General features: G+C 41.7%; 2 protein-coding genes and 1 long non-coding RNA gene across 8 annotated transcripts; 2 read left to right on the top strand and 1 right to left on the bottom strand.

Moving 5' to 3' along the window:
* Nucleotides 1-138: 138 nt before the first annotated feature.
* Nucleotides 139-4,764, top strand: LOC129592284 (uncharacterized). Of its 3 annotated transcripts, XM_055488282.1 has the most exons (5): nt 140-1,023; nt 1,978-2,169; nt 2,271-2,618; nt 2,678-3,484; nt 4,174-4,764. In XM_055488282.1, the coding sequence occupies exons 4-5, from the start codon at nt 2,692-2,694 to the stop codon at nt 4,596-4,598; spliced, it is 1,218 nt and encodes a 405-aa protein (XP_055344257.1). In that variant the 5' UTR covers nt 140-1,023; nt 1,978-2,169; nt 2,271-2,618; nt 2,678-2,691; the 3' UTR covers nt 4,599-4,764. The 3 variants fall into 3 exon arrangements, with proteins under 3 accessions (XP_055344256.1, XP_055344257.1, XP_055344255.1); XM_055488281.1 differs by having other exon boundaries at nt 139-1,023; nt 2,271-3,463; XM_055488280.1 differs by having other exon boundaries at nt 2,271-3,484.
* Nucleotides 4,765-5,607: 843 nt separating this feature from the next.
* LOC129592334 (uncharacterized) lies at nt 5,608-6,700 on the bottom strand. 2 transcript variants are annotated; one of them, XR_008690964.1, is made up of 4 exons: nt 6,298-6,700; nt 6,026-6,233; nt 5,760-5,826; nt 5,608-5,690 (listed from the first exon to the last, which is right to left on the bottom strand). It is a non-coding gene; the product is annotated as an uncharacterized LOC129592334 (long non-coding RNA). The 2 variants fall into 2 exon arrangements; XR_008690963.1 differs by having other exon boundaries at nt 6,026-6,700.
* A 1,144-nt stretch (nt 6,701-7,844) lies between these two features.
* Nucleotides 7,845-23,888, top strand: LOC129592293 (uncharacterized). Of its 3 annotated transcripts, XR_008690955.1 has the most exons (5): nt 14,279-15,522; nt 21,257-21,931; nt 22,025-22,320; nt 22,545-22,607; nt 23,252-23,888. XR_008690955.1 is itself a non-coding variant. In XM_055488295.1 (4 exons), the coding sequence occupies exons 2-4, from the start codon at nt 21,585-21,587 to the stop codon at nt 23,683-23,685; spliced, it is 1,077 nt and encodes a 358-aa protein (XP_055344270.1). In that variant the 5' UTR covers nt 7,845-8,040; nt 21,257-21,584; the 3' UTR covers nt 23,686-23,888. The 3 variants fall into 3 exon arrangements, 2 of the variants coding, with proteins under 2 accessions (XP_055344270.1, XP_055344269.1); XM_055488295.1 differs by lacking the exons at nt 14,279-15,522; nt 22,545-22,607 and adding an exon at nt 7,845-8,040; XM_055488294.1 differs by lacking the exon at nt 22,545-22,607.
* Nucleotides 23,889-24,846: the final 958 nt, after the last annotated feature.

The raw sequence follows: 24,846 nt of genomic DNA, 5'->3' as shown, positions 1-24,846 counted from the left end.
TTCCTTTAGTTTTCCCTCCCTCTTTTCGACCAAAGAAAATCCCTCCCTTTAATCTTCCCTCCCTCTTTTTGACCCTGGCCTTTAAGTACAGATCCGAAAATTGAAAACAAGCACATGGCTATTGCGGTTAACATTAACCGATAATGTATGTATTGATATTAACCGGCATTTTGGATAGCTAAATACCGCGGACGCCAGTCGATCAGGAAAACAAAAGAGGAACCTATTTTCTCCATAAATCGACGCGCTTCCGGTTACAACAACCGGAAGGTTGCCCAACAGTGCCGAATTGCACTGATTGCTCTGTGAAAAACATCTATGTACATCCCCAGTGTCTGTTTCCGGCCAGCTGAAACTCGATCCACACGACTGTCCCGGCCATACGATTTCCGGATCCTCAATTGGTTCGAACAGGGCCTGAAGTTTTAAATTTCCGTACAATAATGACTGAAAATTAATGGCTTCAGTAACGAGGAATTTTCCTCGACTTCTCTTGTTAGGCTAATGATAAAAAAATATTACTTAAGGGAAAAAGATTGTAACGGTGATCTGTTGGTGGCTGGTGCCAGTGTGACTGCGCCAACGTGTTCTGTGGAACATAAAGTACAGAGAAAGCACTGTATCTGCATCTCATATACGTAGCTACGCGGCGAATGTAGGACTGCGACCAATTACTCATTGCTGCAAAACCGTAAGAATACAAGTTCGAGCATAGACCGCCATCACAACTTGGACATGGTAAGTAATGATTAAAATTTCGACTGGCATCGATTTTTTCAATCGTGTCGTCCACATCTTGGCCGTTATTGGGTCTTATGTGAATGCTGCTGAACAATCAGGAGGCTTGAATGAGCGATGTGTGAAATGTTGTATGATTGTGATTGAATAGTATCAGCGGTTTACTGGCAAAGGTTGTTCGTATATCTCTGCCTCGGATTGAATCACTGATGATATGTGGAACTGGAACGCAAGTTTTAACAAAATTGTAGTATGTGGAACGCAAGATTTTATTGGTAATAGTAGGTAAGTGGTATTCGGTGCATTTTTTATTAAATTGATCCTAGCCAGCAGCGTATGCTAGTATAAGACTATAATTAAGTGCCTTCTTAATCACGTCCCTGTAATTAAACGCACCATTTCCATCAATGCTGATTTAGTAACTGTATTATCCCGTTTTTTTGGTACCGGAGTTGAATATGATTAACAACTGACTCTGAGCATGGACTTTTCGGATTTGTCAATAACCAGTCATTTTCACTATATATTTATTTTTTTGAACAACTGCCACGCGTGTATACAAACTTAGGCAATATAAGTGCTTCCAGGCACGTGTATGGCCAAACCCGGCAAGGCGCTTGTAGTTGTAGGTACGTAAATGTACATAAGCGCCATGTAGAAGTCCTATACTGTAGTTAGAACGTTATATTATTACTTTTCAAGTGAAGTCTGCGAACAATGTTATTGTCGTAACTCGGTGGAAATACTATTAAAATTATTAAGCCGAATGTGTATGCTTGGCTTTACTGACGATGAAAAACGCAGTACCGATACCTGGATTGATATTTCGAGCATAATTAACGAATGAACGTTTGCATAATTCGGGTAGCCAAATAAGCGACAATGTTGGTTGAATTAACTGCGAGATTTGTTAGCAATTTCATTGAAAGTGGTAGTACTACAGTATTTCCGACACGTTTTTAGGCCTTTATTACATGATTCTTGTTTGAAATTAAATTATAGTATGTATTACTCATAGTTAATCTAACCTAATATCTGATCGTATCCACCCACTATACACCTATCCATAAGAGGGCGAACCCTGAGCCACTGTGTGCTGCACTGTGTGTTTGAATTGTCGCACAGATGGGAAAATTTTATTAAATTTAAGGATTTACATGTCGTATTTACGCCGGTTTTTGTAAAATTAATTTGCAATGAACATATATATTGTTAGTACACTGAATTTTCATTGCTTAGGGCTGAATCACGGAGTTTTTTGCGCAAAATAAACGAAGGGAGGAAAGCTGAGCAACAGCCGACAAAATCACTACCAGGACTTTGATGATGTAATTACCACGGACGATTACTGCATGCACAGAGTCGCGTCTGTATATGTGCGCCCTATGAAAAAGTTCCGTGCTATCAGATCTGTTAATGCGTCCCGGCTGGGTGAGTCATGAAAACACTGATGTGGCAAAGAATTGTGCAAATCGGCTCATAAAAGTATGCGTGACTGCCGACCAATATTCACATTAATTTTTGTGTTGAAGGTATCGAACGGTACGTCCGCCTGTATTGTAGAGCCCAAAATAAACTTGCTGACGTTCATGATGTTGCTGACTCCCGCTGGTGAAAGTTTTTCCTTCCGGGAGAACCGATACAGCCGGCATCGGACAACCGAATGGAAGAATATACATACTCAACAGCGCAGTTGTCGAGAATCTTCCCGCAGTAATGCGGCGCTCATTTGATCAGTAATATTCGACGATTAACATCCGAAGATTACAGGGCGAGGCAGAGGACGAAATGGCAAGGGTTAAGGAGCGGGAAATATGGGAGCTTGCGGCGAAAGAAAAACGAGAAATCGTGGATTCGTTCGACATAGGATTCACTTGCTCGTACGTTATGCGTAAAACCAACTTGTCTCGCAACAGGATTAAGCAGGTGTTGTGCGCAGCTGGGAGAACGGGAATGTTTAGCGAGCGGGACAACAATGTGGGGGACTGCACTAACTCAGCGACGGCTGTAAAGTGCCGTTCGGATGCCAATCGGCACTTGCTTGATCATTCATGCTCGACATCTAGCTTGGAAGCCTCCCAGGGCGCACCAGGAAGAGAATCAGGAACTGTGAAGACACGGGACATGTACAACCTTACTCCCGACGATAATCAAGAAATCCTGGATTTATTCGATCAAGGACACTCTTGCTCTTACATTATGCGAAGGACCAATGTGTCCAGCTGCTACATTGAGCAGTTATTGGGCATAGCCGGGAGAACCTTTCGCGAACGGAATCGAAAGAGGTACGACGCATTGCGACCGGTTGTTCTGGAGCTGTTTAAGCAGGGCTGGTCCCTCCATGCGATAAAGAAACACGTCAAAGCTAAAATGTTCTGGGTGGGAAAAATAATCAGGGACGCCGGTTTAATGCCCAGAACGCGCACTCCCCGTGAAAAACCTACCCGTGTGCAACCGTCTCCGCTGAAATTTACAGGCCTTGATAAACACGTGATCGTCACGATTAAGAAGCAGGATGGTGTATGGCGCGTGTCACGTGGTCCAAAACGAAGAGAACCACGGATTGGACGCCATCTCGATTGGACTATCGCTGAAGATGCGCATACTGATATGCCCAGCTCCGGAAATGGAATGCGTTCTATTATCAGTATTGCATTGGATGATCTACAGTGGAAGAATATATGCGCCACCACCGAAGATGGGAAGCCCAGCCAAGAAGAAACCGGTATCGCTGGAGCCAGAAGCGGTATGTCGGATAAAACTCGGTAATTCTAATAAATATGCTAATAATCGACTGATAATCCAGACTATAAAAAGTGCAAATAACTGAAGTAAAGCATAACATATTTGATATTGGTAATTATAAAATGATATTAATAATATTAATATTATTTATAGATCGATATTATTATTATTTTTTGGTCGAGTATTTTTTAACGAAATTTCAAAGTTGTTGATAGAAAAACTGTCGCCGTAAGTCTGTTAAAAATGGCCGATTAATTGTTCGTGAGCGCTTCTTCACTTTCCTTAGGTTTAGCGACCTTGTCTGTTTTAAAGCCTTTCAATATGCCTTCTAGAGAAACAATTTAGACGCGACATAAATTTCGTACCGAATTTAAGGCTCCATACCGAGGTAAAGCGGCAGGATTAGAAAAGAATAAGAATTTATTGAGTGAGTTCACGTGCAGCAACTTTTAGTACAGTATTCCCAGATTTTGCTTTACAAAAATTTCGCGTAACACGACAGACTATTTTAAAATGGATTAAACTTTTGTAAGCAAAGTTTTCACTAAGCCTTTCTCTTTAAAATAATATCAGGGCAGCCATCGTGCCGATTGCTAAACACGTACAGTAGTTTCGTTGAAAAACTGCATAATAAAAGGAACTGTAATCTGTCTCGCACAATCGAAAAATGAAATATGTTTGGGAATTTAGCGTCCGCTGACCACACACAGACGGTAAATCAGGAAGCCGGCATCGCCTTAGAAATCATATCAAAACACGTTTCCCAAGATCAAGTTAAAAAGGAGGAGAAAATCATAGAATCATCCGTAATCACGCCGGGCACATGCGCGGAAAATACTTCCGGAACAGCGCTTTTCCATGAAGAAAATACGACCACGGGCGGCCGATTTCAATGCCAGATTTGTTCTTTATCCTGGGACGACGAGGAACCATTTCTGTTCCATTTGGCCGACACAGTGGATGAACAGTTTCTGGCTACCGGGATTTTTCTATATTGTACTGGATGTAAATTTAAAAGCCGAAAGCCGGCGAAGTTAGGCAAACACGTTATTAAGTATCAATCGGGAGCTGCGCTGCAAAACTGCACACTGCACGCTATTAAAGCTGTACATTAACCAAGTATGGGCATTTATTGTCAGTTTTTTGACTTCAAAAATTACGGTGATGCCAGTTTTCATTTTTCTCGTTTTTTTGTTGTTTTGTGTTCTTATATCTGTGAGTACCACGATGCAGCAGCGCAAGAATGATTTGTCAGCTATCTGTATGTGAAAAAGAACGAAATCTGCATAATAGAAAACGTACTTGTCCTTATTTGCTTCGGTTGAATGTCAGTGGGATTCATTTTTAATTTCAAACAATAATTAGTAATATTACTCGACAATGAAGCCTGGCAATGGAAAAAATGTCCCGCTAAGTTTGCGCAGGAATTGCATTGTAAGCATTGTATTAGCTAAACCCGCTCTTAAATTTATACGAGTACTAAATAATCCAGAACGTTCCAGTGCACAGATACGTATGCAAATACAGTACTCATAGTGTAATTTATATAAAAATAATTGTAATAATAGTCGAACTGCGTTTTTTGCTTGTACGGTATGTTACAACTTTCAAGTCAAGCATCTTAACAATTGTGTTAATTGTATGTACGAATGCGCGTATGGATGCGTACGTTTATCGTAAGTACGGATACAAGCATAAAAAACTCACGGAATAATCATTATGCAGTTCCAATACTGCTGTGGAAACGAGAAGGACATTTTTTAGCTATAAAGTATTGATATGAAAACGAAAAAACTGATGCTGTATGCGTTATACCATACCACTGGCACTATGTGCCACAGCTAGCTGGGAGTTGATAATACTCTGAAGCGGTTTGTATCGTGTTGTACAACAATGCGCTGTGCGAAGCTTATTAAATTTTTACTGTATTCAACAAATTTCATTGATCAGTCTATGCGTCACCGTCTGTTTGATAAAATTAATATGCGAAGATAAACGCAAAACTGTCTTGTTTCTAATAGCCCAATATTAATAATTCATGCATTTACAACAGCGTACCAAGCACTACAATTTACTGGAACATAATTGCCGGCCCATCGCTATAAAGGTCACATGAATGTCACGTTAGCCATTACTGACGTTCGCTAATCACTTTGAAAGTTAAATTCCGACCGCATCGAAAAAAGCAACTGCTTGATATCTCCGCCCTATACAGATACAACAAATACTGGCAATGATTTCATTTTCCATCGCTTCTAGTACAGCGCGATTTTTACCTATTTTATCCCACAGTTAAGACCCGTATCAACGCACGATGAGGGACTCCATGTTGGTTTGTGATGTCTACAGAAGGAACGAATTTTTCTACGAATCTGCCGGTTGGCAGCCGATCCCGGCCAAATTAATTTTTTTGGGCCGGCGGTTTATCTGGACTTTGACAGAATCTATAAAAGGCAATCGGCTAAAGTTGGCATTTTGAAGCTTATTCACCGCTCGTACAGCTAACTTGTAAATGAATAGAGCGGGATCTATGAAATATTACCAAAGAATTTGGTCTGACCATGGACAGTATGCGTGCGATGCGCCCAAATGCCCAGCCAACAGTACCAACCGGAAGTAACGGCGAGGTTTTTCTGATCATTCATCTGACGTTTCCGAGGAAAGTAACACGGAGAGAGCACCTTCAGCATCCAACTGGGACAGCAGTGATTTTACCACACCGTACTTTTCGCAACAGGACGCCGTTCGTTCTAAAGAATAATGAGTAAAGAGTAAAACGGATCAAACTTTCCTGGCTAGAATGTAATTAACTACTCCTCATAGCCTCGGTTTCTGCGGTCCCATTTCCGCATGTGCAACATTATTCCGGCATGTGTTCTAGGAAATGGGCAAATACATACTAGCACCTACGTACACTGGACCCCAAATTGGTGTTACACAATATCCACACAAATGTGTAAACAGCGCTATACGGCCGTGGATATAACCATCTATGTAAAAGTCCACTGTGCGTAGAACGCCAGAATAATGGCGAATCTTCCGCTAAACGGTGTTCAGTTTCTTAAACCTCTGTGCTGCTACTACATAATTCTACAGGAGTTAATTTTAACAGACACTGCCGTACCGTTCTTCCTCGCACGACTTACCATATACAGAAATTCGCCGGAAGTACATAAATTACTCATGAATGGTGCATGCATGCGGTGATGGCTCGCAGTTCAATTGTATATATGTACTAGATGTCCGATATTCGGTATTAAGAGCGCTGAAAATTGTGTACCTATTTTGTTGTTAACATTGCAAAAGACTTAATAAAACACAATTTGTCTTGAGTTAACATAAACCCTAAATTTTTTATACAAGGTTCTATGTCAGCCCGACTGAAATTTGTAATAAAATAAAACAAAATAGTTTTGTAATTTTTTTCCGAAAAGATATCAAGCTTGGACTTGTACAGGAAAACCGCATGCGTCCAAATTTCAACATGATTGACCATAACAGAGAAAGCCTTGAAGAAGCCACAATTATGCAGTATTTGCAATATTAATTCATACGGAAGAAATGTTTTGTAAATTTATCGATTAGTGACCTTGTCCAAAATGGGGATCCTCTACAAACTGAAGACCTTCTGAAAAGTCGTTTTAAGTTTTAACAATACCATCCCATAATCGGAAGAGTATTTTCTCCAAAATAAAACCCTCGTCCACAACGCTACGCAAATACAGAGTTGTCACTGATTTGTAAAATGTGGTAACGGTCAACTATGAATCTATGATCACAATAAATACTGTGCGTTTATCACCAAGTTGCACTGAAAGACTGTTCGACCGCCGCTTACCCCCTCCCGGGCATGGCATACGTTCTACTTGCAGCGTTAAGCAATTTTGTACTTCCGGCGTGATTTTTCCCAATGCTGCATTATTATGTGGTTAATATTATTAGCTGAGTGGGTACTAGTATAGAATTACAGATACATATCAAAAGCGCGGAACATTCATGCTGCTTCGAAGGTCGTTCTGCCGGCTGCTAACATAGAGCAACGATCGTGTACTACCTGAGCATGGATTCCGCCAGAGAGCAGTTCGAATGAGTCGATTAATTAATTCCTAACGAACAGTAGAGTAGACCGCACTCAACATGCTGAACTTGAAACATAACGGCAATCAAAGCTTCATCAGTTTTCAGTCGGTCGCGAGCAGAACAGCGCTGTATGACATCATTTTATGCATCCAATTCCAAGCCTACACGCTGCCTATAGGCGTGCCGGCCACGGAAAAATTTCTTTCTTTAATAGTTTTGAGACATTGAGTGTACTGCCACATAAGCGCATGTGTATGTGTAGCGTATTCATTTGTGCATGTGAACTATCTTTGCTGAGAATTACAACAAATAAAATGTAGTGCTACTCGAAGTCGATGAGATACAAATCTATTTCCAAACAGCGATTACGAGATGAACGACTGCGCAAAAATTACAAGGATTCTGATGACGAAGATTTTCTTTAAATTATCTACCAGATTCGAAGCCATTTCCGAATACTTGGAATGTATGCATTAAGTGGGTGGACCTTATGCTTTCCGTCTCTAATGTGCAGAGTGGTACAGTCTGAAATACAAAACTCATAAGCTTATTTGTAATTCGATTTGTTGGCCGTTTTTATCAATTTCTACGGTATCAGTACAATGAACCACCAAACTTTTTTCACGGCCCCTCGATAACAGGCATTTGATTGGTGCGGAAATATACTTCCGGTCTCTTTCAGCGATCTCTCTAAAAGACTGGGAAAATGGTAATAACAGGAGAGTTTCTCAAAATTCATTGGTAAATGGCCCAAAAATTCATTGGTAAATTCATTCAAAAAAATTCATTGGTAAAAAAAAATTCATTGGTAAATGGAAATGGCCCGGTACATAGCGTCAAAAATGGGATACATACACTAAAACTTTCGCTTTCGCGCACTCCGAAACACTTTTTTGCAATACTTTGTGTTATTCTAAAGCTAAATGATTTGTAAACATTGTTCCGAAAACCGTTTGCGCGCGCAACATCCGATTGCCGAGATATGCCGAACTAAAATGGTCGAAAAGTTTAAATGCATTGTTGTGTACCAAAAGTCTGGTCATTGCCCGATCTTCTTGAAACTTTGCTGCAAAAGACACATGGCCATGAAGTCGAAAGTAAACCAATTTCAGGTTGCATTCTCCCATAATTTTAATATGAAATTTTAAAATTTTTGAAATTCATTTTAAAATCGGAAAAAATGCTATGAACCTGAAAATGCTATGATGTTGCGCGCGCAAACGGTTTTCAGAACGATGTACACAAATCATTTAGCTTTAGAATGACATAAAGCAATACAAAAAAGTGTTTCAGAGTGCGCGAAAGCGAAAGTCTTAGTGTATGAATCCCATTTTGACACCATGTACCGGGTCATTTCCCTTAATCTGCTCTTGATAATTTCTTTTACACCTTTGTGCTCTTTGTAAAGCATTATGGTGTCGTACACGTAGTAGGAAATGAATTCCCTAGGAACGTTCTCTATTTTTCCGCTATGCCATTTAAATTACCACACAAGTGATATATTTTTCGTACATGACCTTTATTTAATCCATCCCAGAAAACAGAATACACAAGATTCGATGAAGATTAGGCAAACGAAAAACAAAGTAGCTAACAATACTTCTCCTCCACATTTTTGCAGTCCTATTTGACAGGGTTCCTTTTTATTGGCACTCCTGCCCTCGCATCGATTTTATTTTCACTGATAAATTTAAAATTCAACAGCAAATATTGTGCAACATGCCACTGTCATGGCAGAGCATTTCAGAATTTTCAGATATTAACGGAAAATACAAATTGTTTTCATTAACAAGACACCAAATTCCTTTTTGTCACTATTCTTGGTTTTATTATCTAAAATTTTTTGCATGGGTAATCAGAACACTTTACCCAGTTAACCGCGCTTGCTGATCTTCAACTTGCGTAAAGACAACGAGGCTGATCAACTGAATCACGTCTAAATCGTTCATGTCTATCCCTGTTATCAACTGTCTGATTTTGTATTAATGAGATTTTTATGACTCTAAGCTATCGCCGCTTTATGCGTGCGTCAAATGATTCGTTTTTATTTGGGTGTGTCATCCAGATGTTGGAAGATAATAGGCGCAGTTCCACTTCCGACTCCATCCGAGAGATTCTCCTCAAATGGTTATTGATGCATCGATTATTGACTTCTGATTATAAATATTCCTTTGCATAGGCTATAGGGCGGCAACGATTTTCCTGTATTCCTAATGAAGTTGATTTCTTAACATTTTGCGAACGCTTGTACCGGAGTGTTGTGGTACGAAAAATAGTTGTAAGAAAATATAACCTCATAGTATTCGTTGTATAACCGGAGAGACACTCAATAGTCAATAGTCTACAGTTCGAAATCGATTCTTTCTGCCCTTCAAGTATCTTTGGAGCAAGCATAAGTATCTTTGGAGCAAGAATATTAGCAGAAGGATAATATCGGGGGCGGACAAAGCCGAGGCAGGGAATCCCAGTACTTATATACTGCCGTTGATGGGAACTAGGGTGATGATGTAGTACACTGCACATGGTGCCTGTGTACCGCCCCGGATTCAGTCAAATGTACGGCCGCAATGTCATACTCTATTCGGGTGACGGTGGCAAGTACGGGACTACTTTGTTTCACTGTTGACCTTTTGCCTGTTATATGCAACATCAAATATAAAAGGAAATGACTGGGATATCTGTATTTGGTTCGTGTTCAGGCACATGAACTATCAATTCCGGGCACGCCCAATCACTGATTTTTTTCCGCTGTTTTTTACTTAACTTTCTGTAGACGATTGATTTTGCGTACGCTTTCTCGCGCTACTTCCGGTCGGGGAGTTATACTGGGAACATGTTTTCAGAAACTTAAAAATCAAATAAGGTACACTAAACGTCTCGTTATGAACCGACCTTCGTCAAGATTTCCTGACAAACACGCTCGCTTTCGTGCTGTACAGAGGGTGATTTTGCAATATGCTTCCACTTTCTTTATGAATTTATTGCCATCCTCACCGTGCATATTTTATTTTTAGAGCCGTTAAGTTTGAAAGCCCTTTCTCTTAGCGATCATAACAAATTAATTTTTAGAAATAGAAAGCAACTTAGAATACGGTGGGATTTTGCAAACCGACAAGGGTCTGTGCGCAACAGTGTAACAATTCGCAAAACGTTTTCCAGTGCCTTCCATTAAAAATTTGCTAAAAAATCGTCATCAATTCATAATCTATGGGTGCCAAGTTTAGTAAACTGTTACATCATGTGGTCTTTAGAAAACATCTGGCTTCGTGAAGTTCTAGGCACTGGTACGTTGTGTTAGCTTCGTGAACTGGAAGATAGCCATTTTGACTGTTCCTCTTGCGTTCCTCCCCGGGCTGCAAATCCAGATTGCTTGTCCTGAGAAGTTTTTTTAAGCGACGTTTTACTATAGACATCTACAGTGGTTTTAACACTGGAAGGGACCACATGCACTCATTGTTGTCCCGGTAAATAATTTCGGAAAGCAAACATCATTCGATTTCGTTTTTTACCAAATTTTCAATTTTTGTTATTACGATACTTAAAAGCAGCAGCACGGAATTTCGTATCTCCCGTCCGAATAAAGAAGCCACATTTGCGCCTAACCGATTACGACGGTCTGTGTCAAATTTCAGAAAATAAGGAAACTGGCAAAAAGATTTCCTCGTCAAAAATTTGTTTTGGTTTGGAAAACTGGGCGTTCCGCTTTAAAATTACTTTTAAGGGCCACTTACTTCTTTTTTCGAATTCAATTAATTATGAATTATAAAGCACATATTAAAGTGTTTTTAAGCGACAAGAAGTGAAGGAAAGAAGGGAGAGAATTACTGCAACTTTGTGTCCGTGCTGGAAGCATATTGCGAAATCACCCTCTGTACATGACGACCCAGAAAAAACGGCATTTGTTTAAATTTTGATTTTGTTACGACTATGGAGATTTATGGCCGTGGACAGTGGATAGCGTGGATTGCATGGTTGAACATACCTTATGTTCTTGTTTGTGCCGAGTCTGAGCTATATCATTTATGATAATATTTGTGCGGGACATTTATTTCTTTATGGTGTTATGCATTTACAAGAAACAGCCTCGGCTTCGCCTCCGCATGTCTCCGTTAGTTGAACGAGTGACCGAACTACCACTACTATCCAGTGCACAGAGCCCATTAGTTGAGCGGGTGACCGAGCTACCGCTAATGTCCAGTTCACAGAGTCCGTTAGGTGAGCGGGTGGCCGAGCTACCACTACTGTCCAGTGCACAGATCCTGTTAGATAAGCAAGGTATCACTACTGACCGGACATATACCAGCGGGCACAAATCATTCGCCAGTGACAAAAGCCTGCGAAGTGACCGAGTTACCGAACTAGTGATAGTGTCCAGCGCACTTCAACTATTTCAGATTTAGTACTTACCTGATAGACAGTGAGATTTCGGGTTTCTTTTCGGGTAGAGGATATAACAGAAATTATCTGTACAGCCAAAGGGAATGCTTCCGACCTTGAGAGATTCATGAAGTTATTTTTATATAAAATCCGTGCTTTTGCCCTGTGTCACGGTGCATGCTAGATGTATGGAGCAGCCGCCCTAGGTGGCTGCTGGTATAGATTTCCTGCATTTCCTGTGGAAATGCTCAGTTTAATGCTTCTCTTTTCCCATTTTCTATATTTTTCCTTTTTGGGCAATAAACTCTTATTTTGTGGAAGGCCCGTGTTCTTCCACATCCAGATTATCTGTATTTCGAGGGGGTGTTAGACCTTCCTCGTGACAAATGGCGCTCCTGGCAAAAAATGCACCAGTCTGATGGAGACGTAGCCTGCCCTGTGGGTTCGTGGATGCCGACAGGGACCTCGTCAGTTTCCCATCAGATTTCCCCATACCGGTGGACGTATGGTGGCCAACCTGTGGACGAAATTTATCCTGACACTCTCTTCTACTCTGGACAAGAACAGCCGGTCCAGTTCGCACCATCTTATGCCTTTAGTGGATATAGCAGTGATCACACCGTTGTACGACGTGGTCCCGCTGCTTCTAATGGCCATAGTAGCCATTCCAGCCCCGCACTATCTCCCAAACCGAAGAGAAAGGTGCCCTGCACCTTTGACTATTACGTGGGGCAGCCATCTGAGCCCAAAGCCTGCAAGTGAGAGATCGGGACATCTCCAATGCCTGCGACACAGAGCATCTCTACGACCGACCCCTTCGCTGCCAGTGAGTTACAGGGTCAGGCTGAGCGAGCAGCAGCTTTCAGCTGCTGGACGAAAACAATTTCTACCGATCCGAAACGATTCGACTGGAAGGAGCGGAACTTTTATGCGGAATTGGCCGAGGAGCGAGGGGCAGCACTGCGACGGCTGGCAGCTCGGCGCCCGCCAGTACGCCTTGTTCAGCAGCACCGTACAACGCAGACCGAAACAGGGACTGATGACGTTGCGCCGTTAGCAGCCAAGCGCACCCGCACAGCGATTTCCCAGTGCGATACCGGCATCATTTTGGACCGAGGTACCAGCAGCGATGCTAGTCCCCTCATACCATGTCATCAGCATTATCTCCTGCTCCACCAACTGGAAAAGGCGCCATGCAACCTGTGCGCCAGACAGACCAGGAACGGATGGCCAGTCCCCGTGCGTACCACCGTAATACAGCGACATTAACTGCCGCTAAGCGTGTGTCGCTTACGGAACACATCGCTGTCACCGTCCTCCACCGTGCAACTTCGAAGAAAACGGTACGGCGTGCCGTTCACTCCTCTAAATCGCCAAAAAACGTTCAGCAGCAGTAACCCGAGGCATTACTGCTGCTTACCGATGTTCAAGCCTCCGCAGGACCGTCCCTGTATACAGCGCAGGACGGCCGTATTGGAGCACCGTTGCAGAGCCAGGGCCGATGTGGCCGATGAACCTGTATCGCCCAGGGTGGTGAAGGATCCGGACAAGGCGGGCGTGCTGCACGCCGATTCCAAGGGTTGAATCAGCCCTTCTGCGCATCCTGCCTCCGCCGCCATCCGGCTGCTGGACAACCTGGAGTGCGCCTTTTGGCGAAAGAGTTTATTTTTCTGTTTTCTTGTATCTTTTTTGGTTGTTAAAACCATTTCGTCATTGTCTTATGTGTTTTCTTACGGGCTGGGGGCAGCCCTTTTTCGAAGGAGGGCATGTGTCACGGTGCATGCTAGATGTATGGAGCAGCCGCCCTAGGTGGCTGCTGGTATATTTCCTGCATTTCCTGTGGAAATGCTCAGTTTATTGCTTCTCTTTCCCCATTTTCTATATTTTTCCCTTTTTTGGGCAATAAACTCTTATTTTGTGGAAGGCCCGTGTTCTTCCACATCCAGATTTATCTGTATTTCGAGGGGGTGTTAGACCTTCCTCGTGACACCTGTTGTGGTATACTTGTACCTATCGAACATTTTTCGACGAAATATAGATGTATACCAATAAATATTCATTCAAAATTAAATAAAGTGGCCGTGGTCCGTGGACCACAAGAAACGCGGAGGCGAAGCCGAGGCTGTTTTTCGTTCTCTAACGGGCTTTGTACGCTAGTGACATCTCGTTAGTGACATCACGGTCACCCGCTCACCTACCGGGCTTCTTGCGCCGGACAGCAGTGGTACCTAGGTCACCCGCTCACCTACCGGGCTCTGTGCACTCGCTTACCTAGCGGGCTCTGTGCACGGGATAGTAGTGGTAGTTCGGTCACCTCGGCTTCGCCTCCGCGTTTCTTGTGGTTTATGGGCGGTCGATTCGAATTTCTGTTTTTTAATTATATAATCGTTTTTATTCGTGCCATTTGGCTCTGTCAACTGGACTACAGTGGTAGACTGCTAGTTCGGTCATTCTTGTACAATGGGCAACAGTAACAGCTCGGTCACCCGCTCACCTCCTGGGCTATGTGCATGGACAGTAGTGGTAGCTCAGTCACTCGTTCCCTAACGGGCTTTGTACGCTTTGCAGTAGTGACAGCTCGGTCACCCGCTCACCTCCTGGGTTGGGTGCACGGACATTTTTCTACATTCATTTTGGCCAAGGTCAAAAAGAGGAAGGAATAAATAAAGGAAGGAATGTTTTTTGGTCAAAAAGAGGAAGGAATAAATGAAGGAAGGAAATTCAGTGGTCAAAAAGAGGAAGGAATAAATAAAGGAAGGAATGTTTTTTGGTCAAAAAGAGGAAGGAATAAATGAAGGAAGGAAATTCAGTGGTCAAAAAGAGGAAGGAATAATTAAAGGAAGGAATATTTTTTGGTCAAAAAGAGGAAGGAAATTTCGGTGGTCAAAAAAGGATGGTCAGAAAAAGGAAGCAAATTTGTGTGCGGTGAAAAAATAGGAAGCAGAAAACGCACAGAGTTTTTTTAAATGTTCTTATGTGGCAGCGACGATCATCGTATGTAGGCTGCCGGTTTACTGCATTTTGTAGAAATACAGTACCACTGGGCAAGGCAGTCCGACTGGGCAGCCCACATTCAAAAAATTAAATCCGGCTCGACATTACCATTCCTCATTTACAATGTAAATCACACACAACATAGAAAACGCCTGCACCGTTTTGGCGGGTAAATGATTTGATAGTCTCCGAGTCTGCGTTCATGTAATGATACGTGACTTATCAGTAGAAGTAAGGCGTCTGCTTTTTCTACATACTGCAATGAAATCTCAGTGGTAGAGTGGGTATTACTGGTTAAGAAAGTTTGCCATGTTGGCCAGGGTTATTCTTCCTTCACTCATCTTACCGAAGTGCAGCATAATGGCTTAGTCTTGCGTACCTGTAGCGAACTCGTGGATCGTGCGTGGATTTACGGAAATACTCGCAAAAAAACCGATAATTCATTTGACGCAGATGCAAATACTAATTAGTACCCACTATGGAATCTTCTAAGATTGTTGCTCCCGATGATGACGTTGAGTACATAGGAACATATCCTTACGATTATAATAAAGGGACACCGGCACCAACGTTGAGCGAAGCTAACAGGTAAGTGATGCATCCGTAACAATGCCCACAAAGTACAAGTATGGTTCCAGCATGTACATAATGATATGCACTTTTTCATTTTACAACACTATGTAGTTTTTATTATGCAGCTGATTAATATTGCTTTATTATTATCCTTTTTTTACCATAATATAGTTACGGTTTATGTTAAGATACCGGGGACTTCAAACACAAATTATGTATGTGTATTAATGCCGTTATTTTGTACTTAAAACAGCGTCATCTAATGAGTTGCTCGAATAATTCAATAGATCAGCACCGGCATCGGCTTTAGCGGACCATGCCGTTAAAAAAGAGCCGACACAGGAGCTACCCTCGTGGATCGTGAAAACAATTTAGTGATGTGCTACTAAATAAAACTAAATAAATGCTATTTAATTAGTAAAAGCTTTAAAAAAACTAAAAAAAAACATTTAAAAAAACTCTGTGTGTTTTCTGCATCCTATTTTTTCACCGCACACAAATTTGCTTCCTTTTTCTGACCATCCTTTTTTGACCACCGAAATTTCCTTCCCCTTTTTGACCAAAAAATATTCCTTCCTTTAATTATTCCTTCCTCTTTTTGACCACTGAATTTCCTTCCTTCATTTATTCCTTCCTCTTTTTGACCAAAAAACATTCCTTCCTTTATTTATTCCTTCCTCTTTTTGACCTTGGCCTTCATTTTTACTCCTTACTAAGCTTCAAAACGTTAGTGCTTTAACAAACCCGATAACTTTAATTACCTTAACAAACTTTGCAGCACCCACCTTTTAATTTTAAACCTTTGTTCACCGAAGGCACGCGTGCGCTACGCGATCTTTTAAGCCTTTGGTCACCGGAAGCCACGCGTGCAGTACCCGCCTGATTAAACGTTTGGTCACTGAAAGCCTTTTAAGCCTTTGGTCACTGAAGATCTTTTAAGTCTTTGGTCCCGCGTCCTGCTCGTTGTAACTAGAATGTAGTGATAGCTCAGTCACTCGCTCCCTAACGCGCTTTGTACAGTGGACAGTAGTGACAGCTCGGTCACCCGCTCACCTCCTGGGCTGTGTGCACGGATGTAGCCGGCAAGAATGTTCACATGTTCACAGTTCACGCTGTGAGCATATTTGCCGGGCGAAAATGCTTGTGAGCATTTTTGACGGGCGAAAATGCTCACAAATGATATTATAATGCATTTTACATGTTAATTTCCTCTGCATCCTAGCTGAAATGGAATATTTCATATTGCTATATTCTCCGTACGCAAAGTATGGCTTGAATTGGTTGGAAAATACAACGCTTCTCACACAAAAACTGTTCTTCTTCGAATTCTGGCAATTTTTCTATTTCATTTTTTAAACCAATTTCTGTATGGCAGCGCAAATGTAGTGAACTAAAATTTGATAATTGCCGCAGGACCACACAGTTATGCGTTTGTATGAAGGCTTTACTACATCCGACAGAAGCGTCCCTGCCCGGCAGTCCCTCTTGTGCAATATCCCATTTCGCAATAATGCGAAATGGGGATATTGTTTGTTTCCGAAAAATACTCGTGTTAATTTTATCACTATGTGTAGGTGATTTTGCGAGCAAAAAATTAGCCGTTGATTACTGAATGTTTATTGCCATTCTTTATTGCAATAATGAGCATGGGTGTCGTCACTGCCAAGCAGAGATGCTCACGTTTGCAACTCTGCAGTAACTGGATACCGCTGATATTAACCGCTGTCGTATCATACGCGCTGCTATTATACTTACTGTAAATGGCGGCATGCGGGCGGTTCGCATTACACTCGTGAACACGGGAGCCGGGCAGGGATGTTCACGTTTGTGAGCACGCGTGCCGGGCGCGGATGCTCACGTTTTTCACCCCTAGAAATAAATTCGAAAATTTCATTAAACTTGCAAAAGCTTTAAAAGAGTGCTAGTTACCAATTTTTAATTTAGAATTCTCCATACTTACCCTCGCTGCAAGAATGGATGAAAATAAAAAAATTTTGCTTTATCCGGTGCACACCAATGGGTTCAAAGTATCTGTTAATGTTCAATTGTCATACCTCTACAAAATATGATAGTTACATGCTAGGCAATTTTTTCAAAAAATTCAAATTATTTGGCTGCCAAATCATAAATTAAGCAAACAAGTGACTTGGTGGGCCCAGAAGAAAAATTTCAAGTAAATGTGCGCGAAATATTCTTACAGCCTGATTTATACGTTTCACATGTTTCATGAACATGGGTGCCCGGCGCCGGCGGCGATGTTCACGTTTGTGAGCATTTATAAATGCTTACGCTAAGCACGTAGAAAATACGAGTAATTAGAAATCGTTGATAAACATTGACGTTTACATAGAATAACCGGACGGCAGTTGGCATTGAAACCTTATTGTGCTAGTTAGCCTAAATTTATTACATCATTACCAAAAAAATTAAAATGATTAATAATTCTAAGTAAAAAAACGTACATTAGCTGTCAAATTACGTGACTGCAAAAAAATTATAAGCGCACGAAAAAATGATGCGTTATATATTAAGTCGTTATGTTTAGCGCAGTTATGCCGCGACACTGAATAGTTGTGCGTTATGGACACCCGGTTACTGTACGTAGATGTAGAAGAGCATTCGCGATGGAATGGACACGGCACCACGGCAGACTATCACAAACCACCATCAACAATTGACAATTTCTCTCTCCCGTATTCCCCATTTATCTATTTATCGCGGCATTATATACATGTAATTATGTAAGGAAAGATTCCACTTTGCTATTTAAGACCATCATGTGCTTTCAACAGACTGGGATTCTGGCGGCTCTGTATTCAATCAGATGCTCTCTGCCCGTGGATTTTTGTCAGTTCATTTGTTAAGATAGTGGATGAATGAACATGTAAAGACGGTGTGGTTGCTTTATAACTCTGGAAGTGGAGATCCACAGTAATCCGCTGCGCAAATAAACAACTTGTATGTTTTGCAAGTTACCATACTCGTAACAATACAAAGTGGTTTCTAGTGGATAATAAATACAGAGGTAAAATTACTATAAGTAAAAATGCAACTTGGGGCCATAATCTTAAACTACATGTACAAAAATGATTATTGCTACGGTAATCGGCTTTTGATTTTTAAAACGGTAATATTGCCGCTCGTAAATTACAGTATGTTCACAATTGTGTTCACGATGTGTGAATATCCCTGCCCGGCTCCCGTGTTCACGAGTGTATATAATATGAACCGCCTGCATGTAGCTATGAAGAGTGAAAGCGCGTCTGATTTGCATACAAGAGCGGCAAATGTCACCGGTATCCGATTACCACAGAGATCTTAGAACGTGAGCATCCCTGCCCGGCGTCCGTACTCACAAATATGATGTATAAACTTACCTATATCAGAATATCCGTACGTTAATCGTTACGTTATCTGTACGTTATCAATGTTTACATAATACATATATCAGAATATCTGTACGTTATGCGTTGGTTATCCAAAGTACTGTACCCGCGCGAGTTTAAGGGACAGTAAATTCCCCTGGACCGCCCGCACTAGACGTCGGTTTCTTTGATGTCAAAGAAGCCGACGCCTAGTGCGGGCGGTCTGTGTACTGTCCTTAAACTCGCGCGTAATAAACAAGCAACATCTGCTTTATGTGTTGTACAAAAGTCCACAATGCCGAGATTGGAGCGCAGCGCGTTCTGTATAGGTACAGAATAACATGAAAAACTGAAAGAAAACTAGCAGTTCATATAAAAGTGTACAGGTATGAATTCCCATGCTGTGTATGTATAAAAATGGCCGGTATAATAGTTACTTGCACTGTGACAAAATATTTTGCAACCGAATGATGTGATAAAACTATACTGCAACCAAAGGACATTTTTATACTGGTCTCTCGAAACCTTTCGTGTGCGCAACATCAGCTTGCTAAAATACAGGAAATGTAAATTACCATATAGACAAATTTAAATTAAACGGCTATTTGTGTGAAAAAAATAGATTTTTACTTCCCTTTCTGGCAATTTTACTGCGAGTGATAAAAATGTACAGAGACGTTTTTTAATGAAAACCTGTTTAGTCGTTCTTCGTCAAACTTTCAATGATTTCTTTAACCAATTTTCAAACAGGAAAATGTTTTTAATCCAATATAGGCATTTGTTGGGTACAGCCTGACAGAAAGCAGTACAAGACATTGTGCTTTCGTGGGCGAAAGGAGCGAGTGTCAGTAGATGTACAAGCACTTAGCTCCATTGCCGGGACATTTATCATAATTTGTTTTCTCAGCGAAGTTTTTTATCAGCGGAAACTGATATTGACAATCCGTTTTGAAGTATGATGTTTCAGTCGTTTTGCATTAAAAACCTGCAAATACAGAGTAGTCTGCATGATATAATTCGTGAGCATTTTCGCCTGTCAGAAATGCTCACAAGCATTTTCGCCCGTCAAATATGGTCACAGCGTGAACCGTGAACACGTTAACATTCTTGCCGGCTACACACGGACAGTAGTGGTAGCTCAGTCACTCGCTCCCTAACGCGCTTGGTACACTTTACAGTAGTGACAGCTCGGTCACCCGCTCGCTTACCGGGCTGTGTGCATCGGACAGTAATGACAGCTCGGTCAGCCGCTCACATAGCTATCCGTAGTGGTAGTTCGGTCACTCACTGGCTTAGCGGGCTATTGTAACTAGAATATGGTGGTATTTCGGTCACTTTCTGAACTATCGGGTTTGTGCACTGAACAGTGGCGGTAGTTCGATCTATCACTGATTTAACTTTAACATACAATTGCAGTAGTGATCGTGCAGCGATAGCTGCTCGGCCGACACTTGTTTAGAAATCGTCCTCGATGACAACGTTAGATAATATGTAGTCGTTCTTGTCGTAATAACGGTGTACTAATTAAATTCATTCTGATATTTTAATAAGTGGAAAATACTTTCATTTTTTTAACTCTATTTTAGTTGGTTTACGTGGCAACACTGTCTGTTTAAAAATACCACGACGATAATTTTTATTATAATAATTTAGTTACATACATTTGGTGAAGGTAGTCAAAACTCTTCCGCTTCGGCGTTCGAAGCGGGAGAGGTTTTGAAAGAAATGAATACTATCTGGCCGGGTTTTCGACTACGGGCTTTCAGAATATAATATTGGTTTTGGTCAGTCTTTTCTGGTTTGCCGGCTCTGGTGTATCCCATTCGTGGCAATATAGATCTGAATCTGGATATGCATGAGTGCTTGTGACCGATGGTCAAGTGGGAATGAGAGGGAAGCAAGACTAACCTGGCCTGCAGGAACGGATGTGTGAGATGTGCCGTGGCCAGATTGGCGCATGTGTTTTTATAGTTTTGTGGCTGTATGTGAACATGATTGCGTTATGCGAGTATGCATATTGATGTGATATATAAGTTGATGCAACTGTGTGGAAACGGCACAGTTGTTGGGAGTGCAGCTATCATGGTGGTGGAATAAAAGTTAAGCTTTTTCCTTTGGTGTACATTGTACGAGGTAGACGTAGTGCTGCAGGGTTTTAAGCATTTGAAGTTTAATAGGCGCAGTTACCTTAATTTTACGAAGCACTCGGACAAGTGATGTCAACTGTCAAATAATAACAGGCAAGAAAGCATGCCGGCTGTTCTGAGATGTTGGTGGCTGTTAGATGACCATATTATTCTCGGTATTAGTAGTGTAAATATTCGTTAAACGGCCATAACGCTAATTTGCTATCATTATTATTTTACAGCATTTGTTCCTTGCAGACTTAATTCATGGCGTTCCTGAGTGTAATTAAGTGAATTCAATTTTGATCCGCGGCCTTCTTCTGTCCACCTATCTTGGAGATCAGCGCTAAAGAAAGGAATGGAAAAAGCATTTCAGTACTTGGGAGCCCTAGTACATATAATTAGGTTGCGCATGCTGCGGGACCAATATGTGCTGTGCTGAGAAAGGCGCAAATTACTGTCCAGACAACATCTGCCTAACAGCAACAACGAAGTTCGAGGGACGCCAATTCTGAAAATAATCTACTGCATACGTAAGATCCATTTTCCGTTTTGTAAATAAGTACATGCGACCAGGTGCAAAATAATGCCGCCCGATCTGGCTGATATTCCAAGAAATGCCGAACCCCAACGGGACAATCTTTTGAACGCCGACGGCCGCTCTGAAGCAATTCTGCTACCCTCCGGTCAAGCCTTCTCGACGTCGGGCCCCCAAAATTACCCGAGCGTGTTAGAGAAAACAACTACCGATCTCCATGCATGGGATATTTACAACCTCACCCCGGCAGAACGACAGGAAATACTGCATTTATACGACAATGGCTTCACTCTCTCCTATATTCTGCAGAAGACGAATCTGTCCCTCTACCATCTCAAACGATTACTGTGCGCAGCTGGACGGACGGGAAAATTTCGAAAAGGGAGAAGAAAGAGGTACGACGTGTTGCGACCGGTTGTTCCCCATTTATTTTAGCCGGGAAGACGTCCTGTCGTGTGATAAAAGTTTATTTAAGCTACAACTTATAGGGTGGATAAGATAATCCAAGATGCCGGTTTAACTTTGGATGCACCTCCACCGAGAACATTCCTACTGGATTCTGCAAGCCAAAACGATAATATCAAGAAACGAAATAAATGGTCGCGTCGCAGAAAATGGAGGGATCCATGGATCGGACGCCCGGCTGTTGAAGCCGCAGGAGGTGCGAGTAGGCCCAGTTCCAGGGAAGGATCACGCACTGCTGGGGATATTATCAGCGATGTGCCGGATGGCGAGGAAACGGGGCGTTATACGGCTGAAACCGGAACTGCAAAAGACCGGAGTGGTACGTTCAGTAATGTTAAAATTTCTTTATATTTTCACATAATGGCCGAAAATACGTACCCGATTATAAACGATGCTAGTCTTATGATCAGTACCCATTACCCAACAATTCATTTCAACCTTTTTCTTTACAAGTCGCCCGCTGTTATTATGTAACGCGTATGTTATTCACTGACACAATATTATTGACTGTACAGTGTAAAAGTCAAATGATGCATTCTTTAGTTTTCACGTTTGGCGGGATGATCATGCGGTGTACAAGCCCGTCCGGATGATGAGCACGTAAAGGTACAGCTAACGCAAATTAAGCGCGATGTTAGCGCTTAGCGCGATGGCCACTGCACTACGTTTGCCACAATGCGTAAATGCGCTCCGCAGTTAGATCGTCCCTTACTGTACCGACCGTTTTCTGACCACCTTCCGCCAGGCAACATCGATTATAACTATTGAAATATATGGCGTGCACCAGGCCACCAGCCAGCCAAACGCATGTTACGTGGTGGAACAGTTTGGCGTGGCGTTGCGTAGTATCTTGTTTGGCGTAACCCATGAATTTACATTTTTCACTGTTCTCTATCGTGCTCATCATCCGGACGGGCTTGTACATGCTGAATTTCATTTCATGACGATGAAAATTCATATTCATTTTTGTAGAACCACTTCGTAATGCAAAATGCCGTTTGCGTGTTCCTCATAAAACTAAAAACCTGATCCCACTTATTCAGAATTTGGATTCAGAACCGCAGATTTTGTTTCGGGCTTAAATTACTTCGTAAATCTCAAATCTTGAGAATATAATTGCGCAGGATTCTGCAGACGATGGAAGCTTTACAGGAACAAACTTGATATAGATTTGTTTCCTGTTGCATTGTAGATGAATTAATTGAGCAAGAATAACACATTCATATATACAAGAGATGTCTCTAATTTAGCGCCCAAAAATCATATAAAAATTCCGGAAGCCGACGGCAAAATTGACATTGAATTCCAAGATTCCCCTGTTCAAAATGAACAACATCAACCAATCACTGAAGGCAGAAGCCGGGACCGCATTTGGCCGGAAGAATCCGTGTTCAACGCTTCGGAACCACTTTTGCATCCGTTAAGAAATCCGTCCATAAGCGGCCACAGTGCAAGATATCAGTTCCAATTTTGCCGCCTCTCCTGGGATGAAGAGGAAGCATTCTTGTTGCATCCGACTGAAAAAGACCATGAACAACTGTCTGCCACCGGTAATTTTCTATATTGTACAGGATGTAAATTTAAAACCCGCAAACCGGCAAAAATGGGTCAACATGTTATTAACTACCAATCGCAAGGGACCTTGCGAGACGGTAACATGCATTCGGTTAAATTTATCCCTTGACATACTTGTGTTAAATTAAATACCGCTTAACTGTTTCGAGTGTGAACGTTTGTTAACCTATACGGTGCATTTTTCTGGGCTTGCGAGGCGGTGCGACTTACATGACCCCATGAACGGTGTTAATGTTGTTTTTTAATTTTATGTTCGAAATTAATCTGCAGCTGTAGTATGCATTTTGCTCGTCCCTTTTTGTTGATATGAAATAAAACAGGAATTGGAAGTTTTTTGCTACTGTCATTAGCGCATAAAAAAGCAGACTACAATTCATCTTACAGTAAATTATGCACACACGCTATTCAGCATACCTAACATGCATGCTCTGTACGTGAAAAAATAATTTGTACCACACTGCGATTTACGCCTGCAAATGTGGGCCAACAGCCGCATTTTTAGCTGCTTAGTTACGGCAACCGCCGCACTAGGACAATGCTTCAAGGGAAGTGATCCGGGATCATACACCAGTTTGGGAACGTGGACAAAAACCTTCGCTTTTGCGTACCCCCAAGCATTTTGTCGTTGTTTAATGACATTCTGTGGCCAAGTGATTTGTCTGCGTTCACGAAAATCCATTAATTGTGAGCGCAACATACGACTGGGGAGTTTGGAGTGAAATAAGCTTCCGGTAAGTGTTTAAATGTACAAGCTTGTCCCGTAATTTCTATCGCATTAAATCAGCGAAAAAAATACAAATGCGCGGGCTGGATACAAACCATATTCGTAAGTGATCCGAGTTTATACAAGCGAAATGCTATGTTAGGGCTACATAACCCAGGTAAATGGCTACTTAGTGGTCACATTAAAATGCAATGATTTTTTTATTGTTAGTTGTGGAATTTGTTCGAAGAAATTTACACAAGCAGGCACCTTAAAGGCTCACATCGATGCACACCAGGGTAACCGCAGGTGGATCTGCGAAATCTGCAAGATGGGTTTTATCCAATCAGCGCACTTGCAGTCCCATCAGTTGGTGCATTTAAAGATCGAAGAAAATCGAAGCGGCGTTTAGAAACATCCCTCCCTTTAATTTTCTGTCCCTATTTTTGACCCTGGCTAATAGGTGGGTAATCCGTGGGCTGAACCGTATACAACAAAAAGATATGATACAGATTTCTGACAGTGAGGATAGATAGCTAACCTCTCCAATTTCTTCCACACTGTAGT

This window comes from Paramacrobiotus metropolitanus, unplaced genomic scaffold, assembly GCF_019649055.1.
Source record: "Paramacrobiotus metropolitanus isolate TYO unplaced genomic scaffold, Prichtersi_v1.0 Parri_scaffold0000051, whole genome shotgun sequence".
Lineage (NCBI taxonomy): Eukaryota > Metazoa > Tardigrada > Eutardigrada > Parachela > Macrobiotidae > Paramacrobiotus > Paramacrobiotus metropolitanus.
This window is presented reverse-complemented; position numbering and strand designations above follow the sequence as displayed.